We start from the raw sequence: 25,097 nt of genomic DNA, 5'->3' as shown, positions 1-25,097 counted from the left end.
TTTACAGCACATAAAAGTGGTATTCGTGGAACAAGATAACAATAAGGGGTTCCGTGGTCTCCTGCTCTGATGAGGTGGGCTGTGCCCTGAGGTGTCTGGAAAGGGAGGTTGCTGACATTCAAAGAAAAAAGACAATAGACAGGCTCACTTAAGGTAAAGATTGGCCTTTGCCCAAGTTCCTCATCAGCTTTTCAATTAATAGCTTTAGCAGCCATTGATGATCATTGCCTAGCTTTTGTCAATTAGGAACTGCAAAATAGTGATATTCTAACACACCTTCTGCATTTATTAACTGGAATAATTCTACAGATTCTTTGCTTTCAATTATTTGACTACCTTGGGATAAGGCAGGATAAATGCTCTTTCTCTCCAAGTTACCCTTTTTTCAGAACAATTCCTCAATATCCAAAGATGACTAAGTTGACTTGTTTTGTTTTTGGTTGCTGTTATCATTTTGAATGTCTAATTCACATTTAATGTGTTTCGATACATTTTAGTTATTATGCTTGTGGATCATCAAATTACCCCTGTATATAACCAGCCAGTGGCTTATATAGTTGGATTTTGAGCTTTTGAGAAAACACCAGTGGTATTTGAGAGCTTTTCTGTATTAGTGACATTGAGGTATCACTAATTTTTCAGATGTGAAATAGTATTGTGATTTTGCTGGAGGGGAAAACACCTAATGTGTACATTTTAATCAAACGATCTCTCCCGATTTTCTCAAAATAAGCTGGAGGCAAGTAGGTTGAGGTATAGATGAAACAAGTTTGAGCACGTTGATAACTTTCATAGTTAGCATTAACCACAGTTACACTATTGTTCATTAATTATTCTCTTGGATACATTTGAAAAATTCTATAATGAAGTGTTAATACCATTTTAGTAGTAAAAGCTTAAAATGTCATGATCACTGAAAAACAGAAAACACAAATAAACCAACCAGATAGTTTTTAACAATTGTATCAAAATACATGCAAGAGGAAAAAAATAACTTATCTACACAACTTTCCACTCAAGGAAAAATTAGATCTTTGAAGTTAAGAGATAGTCTGACAAGTGTGATTCTTAAAGTATTCTTTATTAAGATCATTAAAGTTGTAGAAACAACTTTATATTGTAAAGGCACAGGGAGACAGTTCTGATAAAATATTCAAATTAAACAGTAAGTTACAGTACAAAAGACAATTTTAATGCACATACAAACCCCAAATGTCTGATTCAAAAATATTTTACTGTGTCTATTAATGGGCAATGATTAAAAATATAAATTGCTGCTGTATAATAAATATCTGATAGTGAATATCTTGATAGCAAAGTGAACAAAATATTTATTGCTTTTCACATACATATTTTTCCCTGTAATTTTAAATTCCTAATTCTTTTACTATCTTCTCCTCAACCTTTTCCAAAGATAAAAGAAATTCCACATAATCTCATGGGGAAAATGGTAGTTATAAAAAAACTACCTCCAGTAGCAATCACTGCTGGCAGCTGTTTTCTCACTTCCTGTTCTGCAATCACAAATCACTCTTCCCAAAAGTAAGATAAATGTTTACTAAACCACAGGAAGACAACCCCTCTGTGATTGGCATTCTAAAGTTTGCAATGAATATTTATCAATATAAAAGGTGTCCATTTTGAAAATGTGTATCTTACTTCGAGTTTTGAGTAAGAAGCGAATGTCTGACAAGTAATTTTACTTACTCCCCTCAAGTTTTCCAAAGTTGTAAAAAGTCAGCTTAGTAAAAATTTCTAGCACTTAAATGTTTCTTTGAGGGCTAGTTGATATAGGTAATGTACTGATGTATAAAAGTTAACCTATTGCAACCTATTTTATAATGGAAAGATTTTACCCTTCTTCCAGTTTTAAACTGGGATCACCTTTATTAATTTCATCCTGCTCTTTTTATAGTAACCCAGTTACAGATGGTACAAGTAGAATTTCCGTTACAACAGTAAAATAACACAAAAGCATCATCTTAACTTAACGAATGCTACTGCAACTTAGGAAATACCAACATGAAGATGTGTGACAACCACGTCATGTTCAGTGTGTAGCAGCTAGCACTGTGCCTGGCACAGCGTGGATGTTCAATAAATAGTTGCTGAAGGAATGGAGGAGAAACAAAAACAAACCTGGCTTTGGTTGTGTATATTTTAATCACTTTATGATTAAGAATAGAGTGAATCTAGAACTAAATACTGTACACTACATCAAACTTTGCCATAAACAAAAGTAATGATTTCAAACAGAAAAATATCACTGTTTGTGATAGTCAATATATATTGCAACTTTTAAAATAGTCCACAAATTTCACACGTTTGTTCATTTCTATCCACATACTTAAATTTTGATGTTTAAAAACTGGGTAATGAAGGCCAAGTTGGGCAGATGGGCTAAACCATCTGCTTACAGGAAAAATTACTAGTCCATCAATTAAAATGTTACGATACCTGATTAAACTCAGACAAGGACTACCGTTTTAATTTTTGCAAAAGTACCGATGAATAAAAGGTAAGGTATCTTTAAAGTTACATATGCAAGGAAGCAGTAGCTTAATTTTTCAACATAAAAAAATAACCAGGGAGATCTGAACTGAATAATGACCGAGTTAAAGTACTGGAAGAATGAAACAGTAAGAATGATTAGGTGACCAATTTTAAAACCTACCCATGGAACTAGGTCTAATATTTCTTTGGCATATGCATTACTATCTTGGACTAGTTAGCATTTTAAAAATACTGGGTTATTTTTTTCCTCAATCAAAATTTACATCGAGGTGAAGATTGCTAGTACTCTTCTTAAAGCCTTTTAAATAACATTTTGCTACATATGCCAAACTTCATGTTTAGTGTACATTTACAATTATTGGCATAGAGTGATGTAACCATTAAATAACCTTAAATGATCTCATGCAATGGTGAAACCACAGAAAGTGGGGACAAAAGTATTTACATAATAAAATACTCAGCTTTCTGAAGAAAACACAGTAAACCTGGGAATCCTGCCCTAACAGTTAATGTGTACCGCACAGCACTGAATGGAAACTAGTCCAAATTTAAATGAATACCTACAGTAACCTGAATGTGTAAAATTGAGTAATAAAACAAAAATGGAAAAAAAAACCAAAAACCCCTACACATCAGAAGGAAAAAGTGGCCTATAAAACAGACCAATCTAACTTGACATTCAAAGTAAATGCAAGAGATTCACAAAATCATGATAGCAATGCAAACTAAGTCAAGTACCAAGTACCCTTTGATACACAAGCCAATGTAACTATCAGATTCATCTCCAATAGCTTAACAATATTCATGAACGCACTCAGGCGTTCAGCCGGACAAAGCAGTCACTGAGAGCTCAAGCCTCCACAGTGTAAGAACAAAGTCATCTGCAGAAGAATCATGTGATTTTGAAGTAATGTCTCATTTTGATGGATGTTAACACAAGATCTATCAGTGCAAGTTTATCCTCTGAATGTATTACTTACTAATTTCTTTTTTCTAGATACTTTTTGGTGGTTTCATTTTCGCCAGTGCTACTTAAATGGAGAAAAGTAAAGTTCACCATAGACTACCTCACATTGTTACTTAATTGTGCTAGATATTCACGCAGTTCTTTTGCAGCCTGGAATCTGCCATAGCGCTTCTTTGGGTTGGCGCACTCATCCAGCAAGGCCTCTAGTCGGCCATCTCTGATGATGTCACTCGGTGGGTCGTGGAGCAGGCCTCCGGAAGTGCCACGCCAGGTGGCATGTCTGGATAAGAGGTTCTGACAAACAGCATAATAATTGTGGTCCACAGTGGCACGAGCACAAAGAATTTCTTTTGAAAATGATAAGCAAGCTTCCTTATCACAGTCATCAAATTTGCTTTCATACCACACATCCCAATTTTCAGGTTTATCTGTAAAAGGGGAAAGCAGAAAGAGAAAAATGCATTTTAAGAGTTTTCATTGCTTCCCACTAATTAACATAGCAGTATTTGTTCTTAAAATTGTATTATAATTTTAAACATATTAATTTATATGCAGACATGTACCGGCAGTACACTGCCCGGCAGAAAGAGGAGACAAGATGTCTACCACGGAAGGGCTCAGTCTAGAGGGAAACCTTCCACCACATAAAGTGCCCCACAGTAGCATGACGCTGAGCTACAGGAGCGGAGGAAGCACCGCTTCTGCCTGGCGCCGTAGAAGGCTACAAGGAGAACGTCTGCTTTAGGCCTCACAAGATAAGCAAGCCTGGGGAAAGGACAGAGAGCAAACAGCTCTGTAGGCTGGGGGACAGTCCGTGCAGAGGCATGGACTTAGGAGCTGCTCCATCTTGGCTCAGGAAACACAGATGCACTGTGGCTAGAGTGTGAGACGGGAGCTGTAGGTGAGGCTGGAGAAACAGGCTGTACCCTGTGTGGTCATGGCCATGATTTGTTTTATAGAAAGATAACTCAAGGCTGAAGACTGGAGAGACCAACACAAGGACAGAAACGAAGAGGTCCAGGAAAAAAAGACAGATTGTAGAAACATTTGAGACAAAAATCAACAGGTAAGTGTCTAAGTTTAAGGTTAGAACCGAATGACAAAGTAGACACATTAACATAACAGTATTAATGCTTTATATAGAGAGCAAATATAAAAAGTGGCTCTGAGGTATTCAGGTGGGCGTGCACTATGCACAACTAGAAATAGCCAGAGCTACAGCACACACACCTAGAACGCACCAGCACACAAGGCTTGATGGAGCCAACACAACAGCTTAACTCTACTGGAAAGCACGTTGAAAAAAAAGACTGTGGGCAGAACCTTAAAACTTAAGGACTTGGCAGAGGAGAGGTTAGTGAAAGAAACTCATTCAGCGAATAATTCTTTGAATGCCTACCCGAGGGCATTCAAGGGTGTATAATGGTAAACAGGTAAAAAACACATGCTTCCTACCTCATTGGCTTATAGTCAACTACATGAAATAGGCATTAAGCAAGTACATAAACAAACATCATCCATCACAAATTGTGGGAAATGCTATAAAGGAAATAGCAGTTTCCAACAGTAGAAAGGTTTATGACAGAAACTACCCTCTCTACCATTAGATCTAGTGGTCGTCTCTCTCAGAGGTAACATTTAAGCTAAGACTTGACAGACAAGTTCTAATCGCTAGTGGTATGTGGCAGAGAGGTGACGCATTTTAGGCAGAGCAAACAGCACATGGGAAGCCCAGAAACGGAAAGTTTCCTTCAAGAAACCAAAAGGCCACTGTAGCTGAAGCAGCTGAGGTACTGAGAGCGACAACGGACAGAGGGATGTCACAAATGAATCAGAAGAGGGTCAAGTCACAGACATTATGTCCTGGTCAAGCAGTTTCAATTTTAATTGAACAATGAGAAGTCACCAAAAGCATTAAGCAAGGGAGTGATAAGATCAGATTTACGTTTTTAAAAAAGAAACTATATGAGTAGAAGGAAATCAAAGGAGTAAAGAATTTCAGGAACTTGTTACTAATCACTTCAGCAATTGGCCAATTAGGTGGTTGCTAATGGAAATGCAGACTTCTAAGTCAGGTTTCAAAGGCTGAGGAAAGAACTGAGGCCAAGGAAGTAGAGACAGGCAGAGTAAGCAATACTTTTAAAAACAGCTGAGAAGCAAGGGAAAGCAGAAAAGTCTCATAGAAACTGGTTTATGGGAAGGTAAAGAAAAACTGGATTTTAAAGAAGATAACTGATTAAATCAATTCTCAAAAAAGGATCTACTCTGAAAAGAGGGTGAATGTGTATTGTTTTTACTAATTTAGAAGATAAAGGGAAGGACACTAAGAGAGACACCACATGGAGACCTCAATTTCTCTGTGAAGAAAAACAAAAAAGGTCATTCACTAGAAAGAGTTCAGAAAAGAGGGTGAATGAATAGAGAGTGCCTTTTGCATACTGGCTACTTGACAGCCCTCCTACAGACACCTGGGAAGAATTGGGCAGGGCTAAAGCACCGGGACCAAGGCTCACTGTATGAGATGCAAGAACACCGAAACTATCATGTGTTCAGAGTCCAGAAGTGGTTTTTAAGTATAAAATTGTAATGTCTATCCCAGGTATGTCCACATCAAAAAAATATTTTTACAAACACTAGAATATTTGAAAATTTTAGGTAAGTTGCACAACTCTGTCGAAATAATATAAGTCACTGCACTGTACACTTTAAAAAGGAAAGCCTCAAGTAAGCTGCTGCAACATTCACAAATGCAGGAAGAGGGAAGTGGGAAGAAAGCACCCCAGCAGGGTGTCCACCCCTAGAGGATCTACATGGCGGGTGAGAATTAATCGCAAGCAGTTTGGTGAGTATGGAATCAGAACAAGGCCCTGGGAAAATCAAGAATGTAACAGGATCAGCTGAGATCATGCAGAGTGTCAACCTGGGATGCTGCTGTGACATTCACCGCATTCCCAGGGGCCACAAACTGCGGTCTCTGTTCGTCGGAGGATCCTCACATGCAGGGTGGGGAGAGAAGTGAAAACAGAAGACCCTCACCATGGAGCGCCAACCCCTCAGTTTCTTTTAACTAAGTAGATAGTTGGAGAACTACAGGCTTTGTCCCTAAAGCTTTGAAGTTCCTGTGGCATTTAATTTTCAAAACACTTCAGATACTCTGTCTATCTGCACTGTGAACGGCTCACAAATAAATGGAGAGCAAGGTTTTGGGTGAGATGTAATAATGTCAAGACCAAAGTTAGAGAGCATTGCTAGGAATCGCCCAAATGGTTAAAAGAAAAAACAATTCACTGTAGGGACCCCACAGAACATCACTGTACGGGACCCCACAGGAAAACAAGGCCTTCCTCCACGACAGCAGCATCGTCTCTCTGGCAGCCTGTAACTAGAACACAAAAACTTAATTCTACGTTAGACTCCTAAACTACAGAATACAACAGACGGTATGAAAAAGACATGCACGCATACACACTCAGAGTCGATCTGCATCAGACTGAACTCCAAGGCTATTTTACTAAACGTGGAAAAACTGTGACTGAACCTGCAAGTATAATCAATCAACATTTGTTTACTGATACTGGTCAAATAAAACAGAAAGATGCAAGGTTGCCATCTAAGGAGAAAACTGAATGTTTGCTTCATATAAAAACATTATTTTGACATAGAAAAAGAATGTGTACAGAAACATATCTGAAAACTATATACTTACTTTGTCTAATTAACCTTTTGTCAGCAACCAAAACATTTTCAGCATCCACAATGATTACCTTCCCATCTCTAGGACCAACTGCAAAATTGTCAAAGCTGACATCCAGGAGGTAGAGTGCAAATTCAAAGTCATTGTTTGTAAGCTGCTCTGCTATTTCCATTAACTGCCAAGCGAGGTCAACTCGTTTTTCCCATGGTGCATTAAAGTAACTCCACAGTTCTTCTCCAACATAATTTACAGCCACCATTCTTCCACAAGCTCCAAGGTATTTTGCAAATGGCCAACCTTCATCAGATGGAAAACTCTACAAAAGAATTATCTTAGTATTATAAGAGATTCTGGTGAAGACATCCTAGGTCTATCCCCAGATCCTTTCTGCAGAGATTGCTACTGGGCATGAGCTTGGATTTTCTTGTTATATTCAGTAGTTTAATAGAGAAAAACTGATTTCTTTTCTAATCCATACCATTACTATGAATCTGAAAAAAATTTTTAATAAATTACATTAGAAAGCTAAAATAGAGTAAGTCTTGCTTATCAAAATCTCAGAACCAAACTGATCAACAAAATGCAACAAATCTTCTTTATTATCAAATTTAAAAGTATTTACACTTTCCTTTATCTTGATTTGTGTCTTAAGTACAATCAACCAATTCTTTTTGCACAGACAACACTGCAGGCCAGTTAGTCAGCATGTATTTACCAGGCACCAGGCACTGACTGCACTATGCTGGCAATAAAAGTGAGCTAAACAGAGTCTCTAAAATAAAATCTTTAGATGAGAAGACAGATACCAAAAAAATAATCATAAATACAGTAAGTGTTAATTACTAAGACATGGTACAGGTCCTAAGAGAGCATTTAATAGACGCCTTACCTAGTCCAGAAGCAGTCAGGCGTGGAATTTAGAAAGATTCCTGGGAAGCGTCTTTTATCTACACCCCAAAGTTGGGAAAGAGCAATCTGACCTTCTATCAATGCAACTTCCTGTCCAAGTCCCTTTGGTTCCAAGTTAGTCTTGTTTCTCTTCCACCACCACATTTTCTGTTCACTTTTAGCCCAACTTTAAATGTATTCTAATCTTAACAAGGTGTTCTAAAAGATTTTATAACCATTGGGAGGATTAACATCCTAAAACAAGTCTTCCATGACCAGAAAAAAATCATTTTCAACTTAAGTACAACGATAAGCTTTATCTAAGGTACTTTCCAGTGCTAAAATGCCAACCTACAACACAACCACTGGGGTGCAAAAGGATGGGAAGTGGTATTTTAAACAACTTCTCGAAGATCACTGGCCAGAAGAGGTGTGTTTTAAGAGCCATTCCTTTAGCCTAGCACCTTCTTCAAATTGGAAAACAAAATTATGAGATGATGTTTACACAAACAGTCCAGGGGAAACAAAGCTAAACATTATAGAAATTAATTGTATCCTACTTCTACTGCTAAAAATTGAACAATTCACATACATTAAAAGGGTTGGAGATAAAGCTCTTCTTCTGGGAACCCTTAAGAAATTAAATAATATTAACTTTACCGAGCTTTTATAAAATTGACAAAACTCAAAAGTCTTATATTAAAACTTTATCAACTTTAAAACAAAAAATACTTTTAGAACTAAACTTCATCCAAATAATTACCTGTTTTCATCTGTTCTTCCTTTCAACTCTATCAATGCACAATAACTGTACTTGTTTATATTCTATAACCTTTTTATTTAAATTTTAATATCTGCAGTTTTGTGATAACACTCATTATATATACTAGGAATTTAAATACGATAGTACGAATCTTTAAATATAGTAAGTGAATTGATTCAATTTTAGTTCAGAGACAATATCTACTGATTCTTTAGCAATTAGGAGAAAGCATATTTTTAATCTTATACCTGAATTTTTTTTCTTTCTTTTGGGATTTGGGAAAAGTGACAGACTGCTCATGTCCAATGTAAAGTGTAAAAACTGTCTACTAACCACATGTTATTTTCAACTTTTCCTCCCAACTTAAAATACCTCTATGACCTTGAAAATTTAGTTAGACAAAATGATTACAAAAGATTTAACTGCTTCCCAGAAGTACTCATGTATAATGTCCCGGACATAAAAAATGAAATCACTAAAACTAAGTAAATGTGTGATTATATAGTTTTATCATGCAAAAATTAAAACAAAACACTCCTCCATACACTTTTGGTATATTATTCACATGCCATATTGTAGAACAGATACAAACAAATCTTTGTGAAAATAAAATGGTCTTTGACAACAGGAGAAAAGGGAACCCTGCCAATGTCTGCACATGTACAACTGCCTCCTTGTTTTTGGAGCCTTTCCAACTGGCAAACGACAGTCAAATATACACTTCATTACTCAAGTCCCTCATAGAAGATAAAATATATGAACAAATGTCACATTGAGCAATTTTATATTCTTTTAGTGATTTCTGACAATGTTAACTGAAATCCTGCTATGCCTCATTTTAAGACGAACACTACAATTCTTTCATATAGTTTGCTACCTAATCTTTGGAAGAACTTTAGTAAGTGAATTCACACCACTTGCTCACATGACAAGAATTTTTCATTGTATCAAGATAATCAGATTTCATTGATGAGAACAGAATTCTATTGAATACATTACAGTGCAAAGAAAATGCTCAAAGGAAGCCAACACATTTATAATTTGTATTTAAAACAATTCTGGCTCAGAACCAAAATGATCATGGTCAAGCAAAGTTTGAGAGACAAAACTTTAAGATGTTTTAGCTTGGATTTATTAAGTGTATCAAACAGTAAGAAATACAACTTCATAGTTCCCGATTACCAAACTCCCATAGTACATAAAACACAGTAGCTAGTATAAAAAGTTTACTGCTGAGGTTGACTTTTTAAATTTTAAACCAAATTTTAAAATCAGATTTTCAAATTGCCTAAGACAACAGGGAACATAGTTTAAAATAATCCACAGTAAAATGTGCGTATTTTAATGAATTATTACAATTAAAAAATACATACAAATACTTTTCAATATACATAAATACTTTTCAGTCTTTAAACTGAATGGTTTAAATTCTAATTGGATTAAGCCACTGCTGTTAATTGTTCAGGGCTTTTCATCAGGCTTGAATGTATGTCATAAACTATAACATGTTAAGTTTTTAAAACTAAACATCAGTTTAAGACTGTACAACAGCACAAAATAATTATAAAATTACTGTAGTTTTTTAAAGAAAACCTCCACTGAATATACTACCAATGTAAAAATTAAAAATGAAAATTTAAGCATTAAGTCAAACATGGTTAACTGCTATGATTTAGACATATTAAATGCCTTCCTTGTTAATTTATAAAAAGTATTTTGAATATAAAACCGTGTCTATGTATCTTTTCCTTTTTAACAAAAAACCATAAGCTACTTCTTGGATATTATAAAACTCAAGTAATAACAATATTACATGCATTAATAGTAGCTTAAAGCCAAGGTTTCAGAAACAAATGCACAAACCCACTATAGTCATCTTCTATTTTAAGAGAAAATAAAAAGGTGACATAAAATGTACATAATCAAGATTAGAAAATTTAGATATTTTATATTCTTTATGGTGTATATTAAAATTCTATACGTAAACGGCAATATAGTATATAAGTAGAATAATGGACTTAAATAAAAATCACAAGGCTAGCTTTTAAGGTCCACTTTCACCAGCTGTGTTACTCTGGCAAAATAAAAACTTCTTACTTAGAGCTTTAGCCTCTTCCTCTGTAAAACTGGAAAACATTTATACCAACATATTCATCGGGGCAATGCAAGAATCAAAAGGAAAAAAAAAGTATGAAATGTACTTTGTAGATTTAATACTACTTTATAAAGAATTGCTTACCAAAACATTTTCATACTTCCTACTTAAATCTGCTGAATACAAAGTCTACATATTCATCAAGAGATGTGCTTATTTTCATATCACCTACTGATATGAAAAGCATCTACAAATAATAAACTCCTTCCAAATATAGCCAAGAACCACAAAATTAGAAATACATCTTCACTGTTCTCTAGTAGTTTCTAATTTACCATGGAATATACAAACTAGTTACCAGACTTTAAAAAGACTCAGTGCCACGAGAAATACATAGGGCATTCACAAGTACTAAAAATACAAAAAAATTAAAAACTTGGTAACATGTATATGCCCAGAGCACTGTAATTTGCTTTTCATTGATAATATATAAGCAACACAAAGTAATTCTAAATGCTGAAGTAATCTATCACCTATCTATTGATCAAAAACCAAGTATCACGATAGCTTATGTGGTCAATGAAGGGGATATGGAACCTAAGAACTCTAGAGTTGGAGGGTACCTGAGTTGTAAACGCAGTTCAATCTTATCAGCACAGTTTACACGATTTGCCTAACTAAACTCACACAAGTAGAAGAAGGGAAGGAAGGCTCCTCAACCCCATATCTGTCTGTTTCAGTTTTCAGATTTTGGAAAGGTAACAAAGCATATATTTCAAACTCATACTACATAACACCTCCAGTAGCCTGGGGAAACACTTCACCAAAAAACATATTATGCTGCAAAAATAATGTAAGCTTATTCATCCTAAGTGGAATAAAGCACATAAATTACCTTAGGTGTTTTCACTTTTGTTTTTTTAATTTGACAAAACCTATTCTCTAAAGGTTTTTAAATTTGGAATTGCAGATAACGGATTGTAAATTAACCCACATTTCACTGACTATGATAAGCAGCTGGAGTAAAAAGCAGTGAGAGCTGCTGTGGAATAAATTAATATTTTGAATTAAAAAATTCTAGATCTAGCCCATCTCCACCTTGAAATGCTAAGTCAACAGTTGTAAAGAAAACATAGCCCCTATTCTCTGGAAGCTTTTTTAGCCTGAATTGGGAGGATGATTATTAAACACATAAATCATAAATTATGAAATTCGTCAGAAATTACACAAAAGTAAAGTATATGGAGAAAGAGTAGAGACCTATTTTTGATTGTGTGATAGAGGGCAGCTTCTAAGGAAATGTTACTTATGCTGAAACCTAAAGGATGAGAATAATATTAGACAAGGGATGGGGCAGTAAGAATTTTCCAGGTGCATGTTAGGGTCAAAATCTTCCAGTCTTCTCAGAACTGGAAAAAAAAAAAAAAAAAAAAGGCCAAAGCAGCTGCAGTGAAATGAATGAGGAGGAATTGGCTTGAGGTAATATAGTCTGGAGAGGGAAGCAGGGTCCAGATTATGTTGGGACTTACATAGAATGAAACACAAAAACTCCTCAACATGGTCCACATGCTGTTAAAAAAGAATTATATATAGAAGACCCAGTCCTATATTAATTTTTGCTCCAAAAGACGTATTAGGGCTGATTGTCCAGCTAGGTCTCATTTTCGGGGAAACACGGTATGTATATGTGTGTGTGTGTGTGTGTGTATGTCAAAGCCTTACCTTTCAGAAATATCTCACATCCTGGAATTAACATCCTGTGGCACATAATGGTATTCTAGAAAATATGTTTTACAATGTCGCAATACCCTTTCATCAACATACATTGCTCTCCCAGGTTACTAAGGTCATTTTATTCTGTTATGTCAGAACAGTCACAAAAAAAGGAGATGTGGAATGTATGAGTAATACAACATAAAACAGTACCTTTTGGGTTTATTCATTTATATCCTCACTTACTTACAAACATTGAATAGTATGTAACTGATAAATTAAAATAAGGCCAACTCTAAAGTGCTTCTATTCTATTATCTTTTTTTTTCCTCTTTATATGTCCAAAAGTAGGGTTTGTATACTAAATTTAAAAGATTCTTTCATACATAATTGCTTTCATAAAAGAAATATAAAGTATTTTACAGTCATTTATTACCTTACAACATTTTATTAAAAGGAACATAACTCTGTAGTTTGCCTAAAGAAATGAGTTACAAGACTTTTTTCTTTAGAGGAGGAAATTCTTAGTAAAAAGAAACTGACTTGAAAAACATCTATAATGAAAATATACAAACTAAAATCTGGTTATAGGTTTTCTACAGAACTGGCATTTTTACACACACAAATTTAAACTTGAGAACACTTTTAGAAAGTATATCTTATCAAAAGCTTAAAAAATGCTTAAACGTTCAATTTAAGTTTCAAAATTATTTTTAAAAGCCCAAATTTGAACAAAATCCCATTGTGGTAATGCATGTTGTAACAGCTGTTCATAGAGATTAGTCAACTGTACTGGTGACAGACTAATGTGTTCACAGTTTCGTGAACTGTCTGGAAGGGGGAACACAGAAAAATTACTGGGAGAATTTAACGGTTACCTAATTTCTGCTACAATTTCTCTAAGACCTTAGTTTCTTATAACTTACACTACAAAATATTGGCCAAAATCCATTGCAAATACTGCAGAATCTTAATAATCTCAAAATTTTCAAGTTATAGGATATGTTCCATTTATTTCATTAAATGATTTTCTGAATGCCATTTTCCACCCACCTAGATTCCAACAATATTAAGCAACGTTTTGAAAATAGTAAGGGTATGTTACTTCACTGACTATCAGGTTCAACAGCTGTATCTAAAATTGGAAACTAATGCTAAAACACATCAACAAAAAACACTACCTAGCAATTTAATAGAAATAAATCAGTTAAAATAAATAGCTTAAGAAATGCTCTCCCCAACCAAAAAGAAAAAAATCACTTGCCCACAAATTTGAAATACACATAAATTCGCTAGTCTCAACTGACCCTTTCTTACCTCCTCTCACTACCAGCGACTGTGATCCGTATTTCTTAATTGAAATATACACCCACAAACACCATACTCCCAATAAAACAAAAATTCAAAGAAAAAAGATGCAAATTTCTTTTGGACTCAATAACCTAAGAATGCTACTTTATTTTCTTTAGTCCATACCTGAATTCTTTAAACAGCCTGCCAAGTTGAACAGTACTAACTTCCCTGGTTCCTTTAAAACACAAACTGAATCAATACAGTCCCTTCAGAAGAATAGCAAAATATCCGCTAGTATCACAGTATCTCTCTCCATTAAATACCCGGTGCCTGGTTTTAGAGTTGTATTCCTATTTTTGCCTTAAATTTAACATAGCCAAAACAAAACTCTTGGTTCCCCTACCCGAAAGGCATTCCTTCTCTGGGCTTCCTCATCATAAGGAATAATCAATCACTCAGTAGTTGCTCAGACCAAAAACCCAGGAGATTGTCCTTTTCTTTCTCTTTCCCTCATACCTTAACCCTTAAAGAAAGTCTTGTCAGCTCTTTCTCCAAAATATACTGGGTCTGTCCACTTTTCATAACCTCCTTTGCAACCAGCTTAATCCAAACCGCCAAGCTCTCTCCGACAAACTAGTGCAAAAGCCTTCCTGTGTCCTCTCGCACCACTTAAAACCCTTTCTCCACAAACCAGGCCGTGAAAAACACTTCTATTGTTTCCCATTGCTGTGAAAATAAAATCCTAAATGCATTCAGCATGGCTATACAGGATATGGTTCTTGCTTACACCTCCCCTATAATCTTGTGTTTTACCACGCTTCTCTGCTCCCATGCTTGATCCTGCTGTGGGGCTTTTTAATTTTTTTTTCTTTTTTTCCCTATCTCTTGCTTAAAGATACTCTGCACCACTGACTATTTCTCATCATTCACACTTCAGCTAAAATGTCACTCTTCCTGACCGCCCAATTTAAAGTATTCTATCCCCAATCCAATTTTCCATCACAGGAATCTGCTTTGATTGTTTTATAAGATGTAAAATCTGAAATTACCTTTTTTATTTGTTTGCTGTCCACACCTAATGCCCCAGAAAGCAAAGCCTACACAAACTGTGCCTTGTCCTGTGATCTTCACTGTATCCCAAGGACGTATAGATCAGTTCCTAGCACTGTGGAGCAAGGCCACAAAATTCTTATCAGGTCTCTATACTCCACAGTTAAAACTCCAAATGAGCACTAGGAAGGTAAACTATGAAGACTCTGAAGAATCATACCTATCTCAGATAAGAAATCTTTTAAGATTCAGAGTTTAAGAAAACCTATAAATAATTCAGACTTAACCTCTATTTTTTAAATTATTCATCAATGCATGAAATAGACTAAACTGTAGTAGTGATTTACAGAGAACAATTAAACTATTTGCTTTGTATTACTGAAGCCTTAGCTAAACCCTATTTCCTACACTATTCATTCTATTCATTGTACTTCAGATGGGATAAATCCCTAACCCCTCTTTTAATTACTATTCCAAAACAAAACAAAACCTATAACCTGAAGCAGCAGCCACATAGGTATTTATGATGTATGCATATATAAAAGGAGGTGACAGGAACATTTTCCATAGGAAGAGTAAAATTTATGTATTTCTAAGACAGATGTCAACATAATATACTGAAGAACTTTTCAACTACTATAGATATCTAAAAATTGAATAAGATAATGTGCAAAGTAATATATTGTTAAAAACTTTGCAATGAAAGATATTTTATGTGTGTTATCTAAATAATCCTGTCTTCTTTATAAAATAATCCTGTTGGATAAATATTAACATTCCCATTTTACTGATTAAAAAACATTAAGTGACTTGCTCAATGCCATCCAATAATTTTAGGGTACTAGAAAATGCTATCTTAATATTGCCCCCCATCACTACTCCCGCCCTCCACCCCCACCAATGGGCAAAATTCTATTTATCCTTCAGAACTCAATTCCTCTGTGAAATCTGCCCTGGTATCTACACCTATGAAGACACACACAGATGCCTCTCCCTAAATAAGTCATCTGATCAAGTGTACGTATCTTTTCTTGTACGACTTATTATGTTATATTGACTGTAATTAGTCATTTATATACCTATCTCCTCTTACATGGTAAGCTACTCGCTGCTTAGAAAGAGCCTTTCCATCCAAATCATAGACTATTTACCAAACAAATAATAGTTCTCTGACTCTAAGTTCAGAACTGTAAGTCCAAAGAGCTTCCAGCTATTTCACAGATTACTTCCTTTCAAGAATCTATTTTTAAAAAAGACATACTAGTTGGATAAAAGATCTGATTACATAATTTAAAGCCTTTCAGGGTCCACGACCAGGATGAATAACTATTCTCATCTTACACTAGTAATTTAGTCTTAAGACAGGTTACAATCATTTACTAAAGTTCACTGTACGTGTAGGAAAAATGCAAAACATCTATGTGAAGGTCCTATTAGTTGAATACACACGATTGAAAAGTGAAGAAATAAAAAATGTCAGCATTCTGTGAAGCGTCAGCAGCAATGGTAGCAATATAGGAAGTAAGCCAGAGACCATAAGCCAGAAAAATAGAAAACCAGTCTGGAGATCCCCTGAAAAGCTAAACACCTATGTCCAGAAAGCAGATCCCTAAAAAGTAAAGTTTCTAATTCGTCACTAACATACTTGAGACCCATACACTGCAAATATGAAGAAACAGAGTTCAAAGATTAGACAAAAGTAAAGAAAGAGCCTCAGGATCAATAATGGTCAAAAAAAAACACGGATTAATCCAGAAAATAGGCTAGGGCATCAAATGATTGCACTCCACTGACTTGGAAGTGGTGCTTTCCTAAGGATTCCTGTCTATTTCTATGGTCTTTCCAAAATATAAGTCTCCTTTTTTGGACCTGAGGTACACATAGTTATTTTATTATTTTTGTTTGCTTTTTCAAAAAGAGATGTTCAAGTGTCAGAGGTGTTAATGAAACTGCTGATGAAAAACCAGAAAAACGGGGGAAAGAAACCTTTCAGACTAAAGCTTACGAATTTATTAGACAAAAAGTGCTCTACTCAGAACTACCTAGTCAGAATCATCTCCGAAGCTAAATCTGTGAATGCAATCACTACAGCAGCAGCCAGGATGAGAGAAGTAGGTGCCTCCCTAAGCTGCTATTTGAAAAGGATCTCCTGAGAAAGTCTGGAACATCCTTTCTAGATGCTATAGCCTCACAAGGTCCGTGGATACCGTCACCTAAATATATTTTTTTTTCCTTTAAAGGCAGTATCTGGTTTTTGTTTTGTTTTAATCTGATTTCATATGTATAAAAATTGGGGGTAGAAAGACAAGCTTGAAACAGAGTTATCTATCTATTCTGGCCCCCACCCTATACCTTTAGCAGGAGGGACCAAGTCCCCAAATCCCCAATACCCTTTTAGAAGAGTTTAACCCAACCAGTTAAAATCAAGCTCAGAAGAGAAGTAGAAACATAATCATTTTATAGGTGAGTCCCATAAAAAACGTTATCAGATGTCCAAAGTAAGACAATTAGCAAATAGCTATAGTATGTTTTTTACTTCAAAACTGTATCTTGGGCAGTACACCTTAAAAATACATTCTTCTACAGAAGTGATTTTTAAGGACAAAACAACAACAATCACTCAAAGTTTTTTGTCAAAATTCATCCTGTAATGTGGAAGTCTAATTAATCAATGTAAGTAAAGGTATGGTTGATCGCAGGAATCGTAATCAACGTAAGTAAAGGTATATGGTTGATCGCAGGAATCGTAAGTATCTTTAAGGGTCTCCACATCCAAATAAGCTTCAACACAGCTGATCAAATGCAGTATATGGTTAAAGTTGCTTTTACTTTAATTAATGTCTAACATTTATTGAGTGCTTACTATGCATAAGGCACTATAAAGTGTTTTGAATAATGTATGTCATTTACATGAATTAAAACGAAAGCTTAAAATGTATACTTAAATGTTACATACTGTAAATTAAAAAAAAAATCCTCTAAAACCATAATTCAGAAAACAAAGGCAAACAAAGTTCTACAAATATAACAGTAAAACAAATTCCCACTTCCTCCCCTCGAAATAACCAAGAGCTTTCTTCACTACTTCTAGATGATAAAGTCAGAGAGAATAGTTTGGACTTCAGGGAATCCAGACAGTATTTTTCTCTCTCACACACAGCTTCTATAAATCCAATAGGTAAGTACAAATACTGGTAGAAAACTTAACCAATACAATAACAGAAATCATCTTACCATCCTGCCAAATACTTCAATATGTCAACTTTTGAATATTCCAAGAACGCTATTACACAATATAAAATCAAGGAAGTCCCTTTCCCCAGTTTTTTTTTAAAGGATTATGGCATACTTGTAATTAAAATATACTTCTTGGTAAAGTGAAAATGAGAGGATGAAAAGAAGGAATCAGAGTAGATGATAAAGATACTAGCATTATCTTATTGACTGATGTTTATAAAAATTTTTAGAAGATAATTCTATTACAGAACAAGTTTCCCTAGAGATAGGTAAGTTTCTGTAAGCCAGTAAAACTATTCAAGAATGTGAAAAGAGCTGTGCTTTTATACCATTTCAAATGGGAATTCTATATTGCAAATCTACATAGCCTTACATTACACAGATAAGGCATGTGTATAATATAACTTACAGACAGACATTTAATACTTATCATGCCTCCTTTTAGGTATAATAGAAAACTTCAATTTGTTACTGTTTCTTAAAATCACAAGAGGCAAGTTTAATGGGTTAAATTCCTACATCATTTTTCAATTCTTTCATTAGTACCTTGCCAAAGGAGATTTTTAAATGTTTATTTTGGAAACATGTTTATTACACCAGAACTTTTGTTAAGAATAGTTTGATAATGTCAGCTCAAAAGACTTTTTTCCAAAAGTAGTTAATTTCTAGACAATATAAGATAGGAAAAAAATCTAGTTTGTCATCAAATGTCCAAAAATTCAATAAGCAGCTCCCTCTCCTGGGGGGGAAATGTGAGTTCTTCTTTAAACTGTAACACACACACTTGTACCCTTAAAAATATTTTTAAAAATACATGAACCAAAAAATATATACAAATAAGCAAATTTGAGTTTTTTCTTTCATTAGCAAATAATAACCCAAAACTAACATAAACAGCTATTCAGTTTTATAAAAACCAGTATAAGCACTAAAATTGCATACGTTTATCAAGCTAACAAAAAGTGATGAACATAATGATTTGAATTAATGTGCAACAATCTTTGTACTTGATCACAGAATTTTAAGATTCCTCTCATTTTAGTGGTTTTATACTATATATCATCAAACCTCAATTATACTGTTCATACTTAACTCACTAGTTTTTACCAAAGATGAAGTGGTTCTATAAAGAAAGTAGCAGCTATGAAGATCCTTTACTTATAAGTAAGTCTTCTTATTATACTTGCTTGTTCATCAGGTAAAAAAATAAACATACCAATATAAAGGACTGGTACTAAAGACCCCAAATTTGTATTTCACACAGTAATTAGCTATAGAACTGGGTTGCCTAAATAAAAAAATGTAATGTATATATGCCAGTCAACAATGTTCACACATATATATTTTCTCACATACTAAAAACAAACTCTTTTCCTACCTATAACCCATCTAACCACTCACTCAGGGCAACTGTGTCACTAAGTTTAAACTACAAGAATATAATTGACTTTTTATAAAAAAAAGATGTTTATCACTGAAGATGAAAACAGAAAGAAACAGTATCAAGGAAGAGTTAATCAGAAAACAAGACACAAGCACACTTGACTATCTCAACTATATAAAGTAATCTGAATATGCCAAGATAACCTCAAACTTCGAAAAATAGAAACGCTTCCAAACAAAGCAGATTTACCTTAGTGCACATCAAATGCCAAAGTTTCTTATATTCAAATGCCATGGTATGTTTATAAAGATCTAGATACATAACACACAATGTTCTTAAAGTGTTAGTTTTATTATTAGTTAGTTTTATTATCAGGTTGTTACCTGATAAAAACCTTTGGACAGCCAATATTATAAGTGCAGAAAACGTGTATTACTACTACAATAGCTACTTACTAAATTTTTGGGTCCCAGAGAATTTGACAGACTATTCAGCAAACAACAATGCTAAAGCTTTCTCCAGGGACCAACCTTGCTAACATAAACATCTATTTCTCAAAGAGAAGAGGCAGCTTAAATGAAAAACAGTGTCAAATCAAATGGATATATCATAAATATGGCCGTAAGCTTCAGAAGCTGACTAATTTTGAAACTAGCAAATAAAGTAATTTCATCAATAAACGTTTAGCTAGTTTTAAATACTATGCACTGTTAAAGAGAGCAGTATTAAATATTCAATCTGTCCTTTAAATGTGACCCATTACATGTATCCTGTGACACCTTAAAATTTACCAAGACCCACACTAAAGTTTTGTTTGAGGCAAAATATTTGGCTGAAGTAATCAAACGAAGCAGGTTTTTTTTTTTTTTTTTTTACCTAAGTTGGTGAATGGAACTTGAGGAAAGAAAGCAACATAAATGAATATTGCGCATTCCTACTTATGCATTTCAGAGTTAAAAAATAACAATCCTGTCTGTACAAACCCTCTACCCATCAGTGAAATTACTAGCAGCGCAGAATTACTTGTGATTAATTGTAAGTCAGGTTTTCTTCGGTGTTTTTTTAACCTTGTGTTTGAAATACTACAGAAAAACTAGTATGGAAAAGGAGCAAGGTAACGTTCTCTTTGGTTTTATCAGGAGGGATCTCAACCCCCCAGTTGTAACCAGTATCCAAGGACAGTTGCCCTAAGGCCGGGTGCAAATGTGTAGAAATTCAGTAATTAACTCCAAAGGTAAACAGTTTTGGGTGTTTTTTTTTAGGTCTTTTTTTTTTCTTTGCGTCGCCAGTAAAAAGCTTTCAACCTACTCTCCTAAAAGGCACGTTTGTTTTCAAAATAAAGTCAAGAGAGAGCCAATAACTCAACTAGAAAAAAGGTGAGAGTCTCCTTTCAGTTTCCAGTCTTGGCCTAACATTTCATCTCCTTCCTGCAGCCAAATACCAGATGAAGGGGGCAGGTCACAGAATCAGGATGAAAACGTCCGTCTTGGCCTTAAACTCTCCCAGCCCCAAATCCAACGACGCCTGAGGTTTTCCTTTTCCTAATCCCACCCGAAGCAAGGCTCATGAACCTACCCCATCCTTCAGCAGAGTCCCCATCATCTGCCCGCATCTTCCCCAGCGTGTCCCCAGATTAACTGCCCCAGTTGTCTGCCAGGTAGATGAGCTAAGGAGTAAAACAGCCTTTGGGGCCGACGTTAGGCCAGCCACAAGGCACGGAAGGGGAGAGCCGACGCGGTAGAGGAGCACTTGGAAACAACTGAGAAAGGTCCAAGGGCTCGTAAACAGTCTGCGCCGCGAAAGTGCCACCGGCGGACAAGCCCGGAAAGGCAGGGAGGAGAGCCGAAGACCACTCGCCGGAGAGACCCGCTGGGAGCGTCCGAGACGCGCTCCCCCTGGCGTCGAAGGCTCCGCAGTCCAGGCCGGGGTGCGCCGTGTCCCGGGGACCGGAGCAGGAGCTGCACGGCCAGGGGTCCTCCGCCCTCCGCACGGCGCCCGGGGGTCGCCCCGCGCCGCCCCCTCGCACGCCCGCAGCCCGGCTCGGCCCCGCCGGCCGCAGAGCTCCTCCCGGCTCCCGCGGCCCGCGCGGCCCCTCCGGCAGGACGCCCCGCCCGGGCTCCTACCTGTAGCACCAGAGGCTCGGGGTTGAAGGCCAGCGTCAGCAGCAGCTGCATGCGCTCCGAGTCCTTGAGGTTGCGGAGCAGGAAGCTGCCCGAGTCCTTGGTCTCGGCGTAGCGGCGCACGAGGCGGTCGAGCAGGCGCTGCGACGGGCAGTGCACCAGGTCGGACCAGCCCTCCACCGCCTCGGGCGTGAGCAGCCGCACGTCGCCGTTGAGGCGCGCGAACTCGGTGCGGGGCATGGCCTGCAGCAGGTCGCAGCGCGGCCGGCCGGTGGCCCGCTTGCAGATGCTCTGGTCGAGCTGCGCCAGCTCGCGCTGCGAGCCGAGGCGCTTGAGCACCACTCGGCGGCGGCCGCCCTCGCGGGGCTCGCCGTACTGCGCGAAGTACACGTTCTTCACGTTGAGGAAGTCCAGCAGGCGCAGGCGGCCCCACGCCTCGAACACCACCTGCCCGTTGAGGAAGCGGCGGCACCAGCTCGTGCCGAAGCACGCCGGGCACTTATTGAGCTGCAGGAAGCGCCGGTCGGTCAGCTCGTTGCGCTGCCAGGAGGCGAGCAGCGACGGCGAGTGCAGCACCATCAGCACCAACAGGCTGCCCAGAGCCGCCAGCTTCAGCGAGCGGGACAGGCGGCCCAGCTTCGGGGGCACCAGGCGCCACATCCCGCCCGCCGCCCGTCGGCCCGCACCCGGAGGGCGAGGGCACCCCCGGGGCGCCCCCGCCGCGCCGACACGCGGAGAGCGACCCGCAGAGGCCCCGGACGCGAGAAGGAGCGAGGGCGCGGGCCGGGGCGGCAGGCGGAGGAGGTGTGAGAGAGACCGGCGCGGGAAGGAGCCGCCCGGAGCCGCCCGCCACTTCTCCCAGGCTCTAGCCTGCACAACTCTCGGGCACCCTCCACCGAGCTCCCCGCCCTCCGACTCCGCCGGCGCCGCCTCCGAGCCGGCCAAGTTATAGAGGAGCGGGGGGGGAGGGAGGGGGCCCGGGGCCCCGACGGCCGCGCGCACGCGCGCGCACGCGTCCTGCACGCTCGGGGCGCAAGCGATGCGGCGGTGGCCACCCGTAGGGCGAGCGGAGTCTCTGAGGGGAGAGAAGGAGGGACTCACGGAAGGGAAGGCAAAGCCGGAATGTCTCACACCGAAAAGTAGCAACAGTGTAGGAAGATGGGAAGAAGGAGGCGCCCGCGCGTCTCTGACGCTGCACGACCGGGTTCGTAGGCGCTGGCTCTCCCGAGAGCGGGCCAGGGGGCCGGGGGGCGGGGCTCGCGGGGCGGAGCGAGCGCGTGGCGCGCCGCCCGGAAAGCGTCAGCGCGGGCTCGCGCTGGGGGGGCGGTGCCGTCTCCGTGGGGTGGAGCTTGAGTTGTGGGAGGAGGGATACGCTGGCCAGTTGTGGTGGAATGACTTTTAGTAATAGTTCATCTTTTATGAGGGAGGATTACTGGGGCCTGTCTTTTACCATTTTGGAAACGGCCCTCTGAGGGGGCGGAGAAGAAATGAATTCCGGAAGGCTGTGGCAACCCCTTCTCCCCGGTGGGCGCGCGTGGGGCGGGGGCAGAGTGGGCGGGGCAGAGAGCCCCCTCCCCCGCGCCTTATACGGGTGGGGGCGCGCGCCTGGAGGCGGGGCGGGGCGGGGCGGGGCGGGGCGTGCCTGGCGAGAGATCGCGTCCCCGGGGCCCGCGCCCCTCTCGGTGGAGGGCGGGTCTGCGGAGGGAACGAGGGGGAGGCCTGCGTTGTGAGGCGCTGGGTGCGGGCTTCGTCTTCAGCGTGTCGTCGCTGTGCAGGCATCTCCGACTGTCCTGCGTGAGCACGGGAAAGTCCCAGGCCTCAGACACCGCGTCCTAGGGAAAGCAGGGTGAGCGGCGCCGGCGCGGCCCGCCGTCGCCGCGAGTTCCTCGGGCGCTGCGGAGACGCGGGCGTGAGCAGCTGCCAGGTGTGCTTTGCTCCCCGCCCGCCTTCCCAGCCTGGCGCTGAAGCCGTTCCTCTCTGCCGCGCGTAGGGAATCTCCCCGCGCTGCGCCTGAGCGCCCCGGAGCAGCTGGCGCGCGCCCCACCCCACCCCGCGGTGCGGGCCTGCGGGGCTGCTCGCGACGCGTGGCGGTGACGGTAGCCATGGGGACTCGGCGGCCTGGCGCTCCCTCCACACAGGCGTGTTGGCTCAGATTGACGCCACCATTGCAGAAGTAACTGGGAAATGGTGAACTACTGCACCTGGTTGTGCTTTAAGTTTCGGGGGACCCAAACTCGAGCAATAGCTGTGAATGTACCATTATAATGCTTTTTAGCGCTAGAACAGTTTTAGCGCTAGAATAAAGTGAGTTAGAATCATTTTATGAGCCTGAGGATTGGTTTTTTACTGATACGGTATTACATACATGGGTCTTAACTGAGTTCACTTTAAAGACTGAACAGTGATTAATAGAAGACCCTGCTGATGGGCGTGTGCAGACCAACTCTACGGGGTGCTTAATGAGAAACATCTCTACTGGCTTATCAAATTCACTTTTCTGTATTGTTCTCAACAGCTATTTGTAAAAAAGCCATCCTGCTGAGAGGTACTTAATGTTTTGTCCTTCGTCATGCAAAAAATCAAACTTGGAAATGACTTTTAAATGCTATTACATTGAATGCAGACAAATGGGAATATTTAGTCTTCAAGCCTTACATAAAGACACTGAAGAAATGTCACTGCTACAGCTGAGGACTTCCTGCCACTTTGGGCAGTAATTAGGTTTAACCTGCCTTCAGGCATCTCCAAACTCCATACACCTAGTGAGCAGAATCCCTAATGAGGATTTCTTAGAAAAAGAGTTTGGTGCGATTGGTCTGGAGATGTCTCAGCTTTGCTGCTGTTGCTGCTGAAATGTAAACTCGGTAAGTTATTACTAAGCTGCCAATTTTTTTATCTCTAGCATGTTTTCTACCTGTCCTGTAGATGTGTTCAGTTAATATGAGATAATTTATGTGGAATTGCTTTATAACAATAAAAGCACTACATACCTTTCTATATTTATAGTTAGAATGAATGATTCCATTGGCAGACTTGACAGTAAACTGATTAAGCTGAGATAATTGGGGCAACTGAGAGGCAATTTCAGTGACATGATTGTAACAGGATTAAGGAGGCACTGTTTCTATGTATGGAAAAGGTCTTTGGCGTTCTTAAACTATTTTCAGTGTCCAAATCCTTGGAATTGTGTAGGCATCATTTGAAGAGTGGAAGTAAAAAAGGTTACTTACTAGTCTATACAAATTGAATTTTGAAGAACATTTGCTTTTTATCTAAATATTTTACATTTGTTTAAAAGTCCTGAAATTCTTTTCAGTTAAGTTTTCTAGACTTTTATCAAGAAAGATAGTCTTCAAGTGCTTAATACATTCCACAAGGA

At 38.9% G+C, this 25,097-nt stretch overlaps 1 protein-coding gene across 3 annotated transcripts; it reads right to left on the bottom strand.

Moving 5' to 3' along the window:
* Nucleotides 1-828: 828 nt before the first annotated feature.
* Nucleotides 829-22,957, bottom strand: DIPK2A (divergent protein kinase domain 2A). Of its 3 annotated transcripts, none has more exons than XM_081067009.1 (3): nucleotides 21,722-22,949; nucleotides 7,188-7,491; nucleotides 829-3,909 (listed from the first exon to the last, which is right to left on the bottom strand). In XM_081067009.1, the coding sequence occupies exons 1-3, from the start codon at nucleotides 22,376-22,378 to the stop codon at nucleotides 3,578-3,580; spliced, it is 1,293 nt and encodes a 430-aa protein (XP_080923135.1). In that variant the 5' UTR covers nucleotides 22,379-22,949; the 3' UTR covers nucleotides 829-3,577. The 3 variants fall into 3 exon arrangements, with proteins under 3 accessions (XP_080923135.1, XP_080923136.1, XP_080923137.1); XM_081067010.1 differs by having other exon boundaries at nucleotides 1,062-3,909; nucleotides 22,820-22,957; XM_081067011.1 differs by lacking the exon at nucleotides 21,722-22,949 and adding an exon at nucleotides 14,977-15,074 and having other exon boundaries at nucleotides 1,068-3,909.
* Between the last annotated feature and the right edge of the window lie 2,140 nt (nucleotides 22,958-25,097).

The sequence above is a fragment of the Rhinolophus hipposideros genome, assembly GCF_964194185.1.
Source record: "Rhinolophus hipposideros genome assembly, chromosome: 2".
Taxonomy (NCBI): Eukaryota; Metazoa; Chordata; class Mammalia; order Chiroptera; family Rhinolophidae; genus Rhinolophus; species Rhinolophus hipposideros.
The sequence above is the reverse complement of the archived record's forward strand: the minus strand, read 5'-3'. Positions and strand labels throughout refer to the sequence as shown.

Bases quoted from the DNA above. Each gene is read 5' to 3' on its own strand.
- DIPK2A (XM_081067009.1), bottom strand. From the start codon at position 22,378: ATGTGGCGCCTGGTGCCCCCGAAGCTGGGCCGCCTGTCCCGCTCGCTG. The intron at 7,492-21,721 runs GTAGGAGCCCGG...ATTCTTTTGTAG, and splicing joins CCGAGCCTCTGGTGCTACAG to AGTTTTCCATCTGATGAAGG. The intron at 3,910-7,187 runs GTAAGTATATAG...CCCCTTTTACAG, and splicing joins CAAAAGGTTAATTAGACAAA to ATAAACCTGAAAATTGGGAT.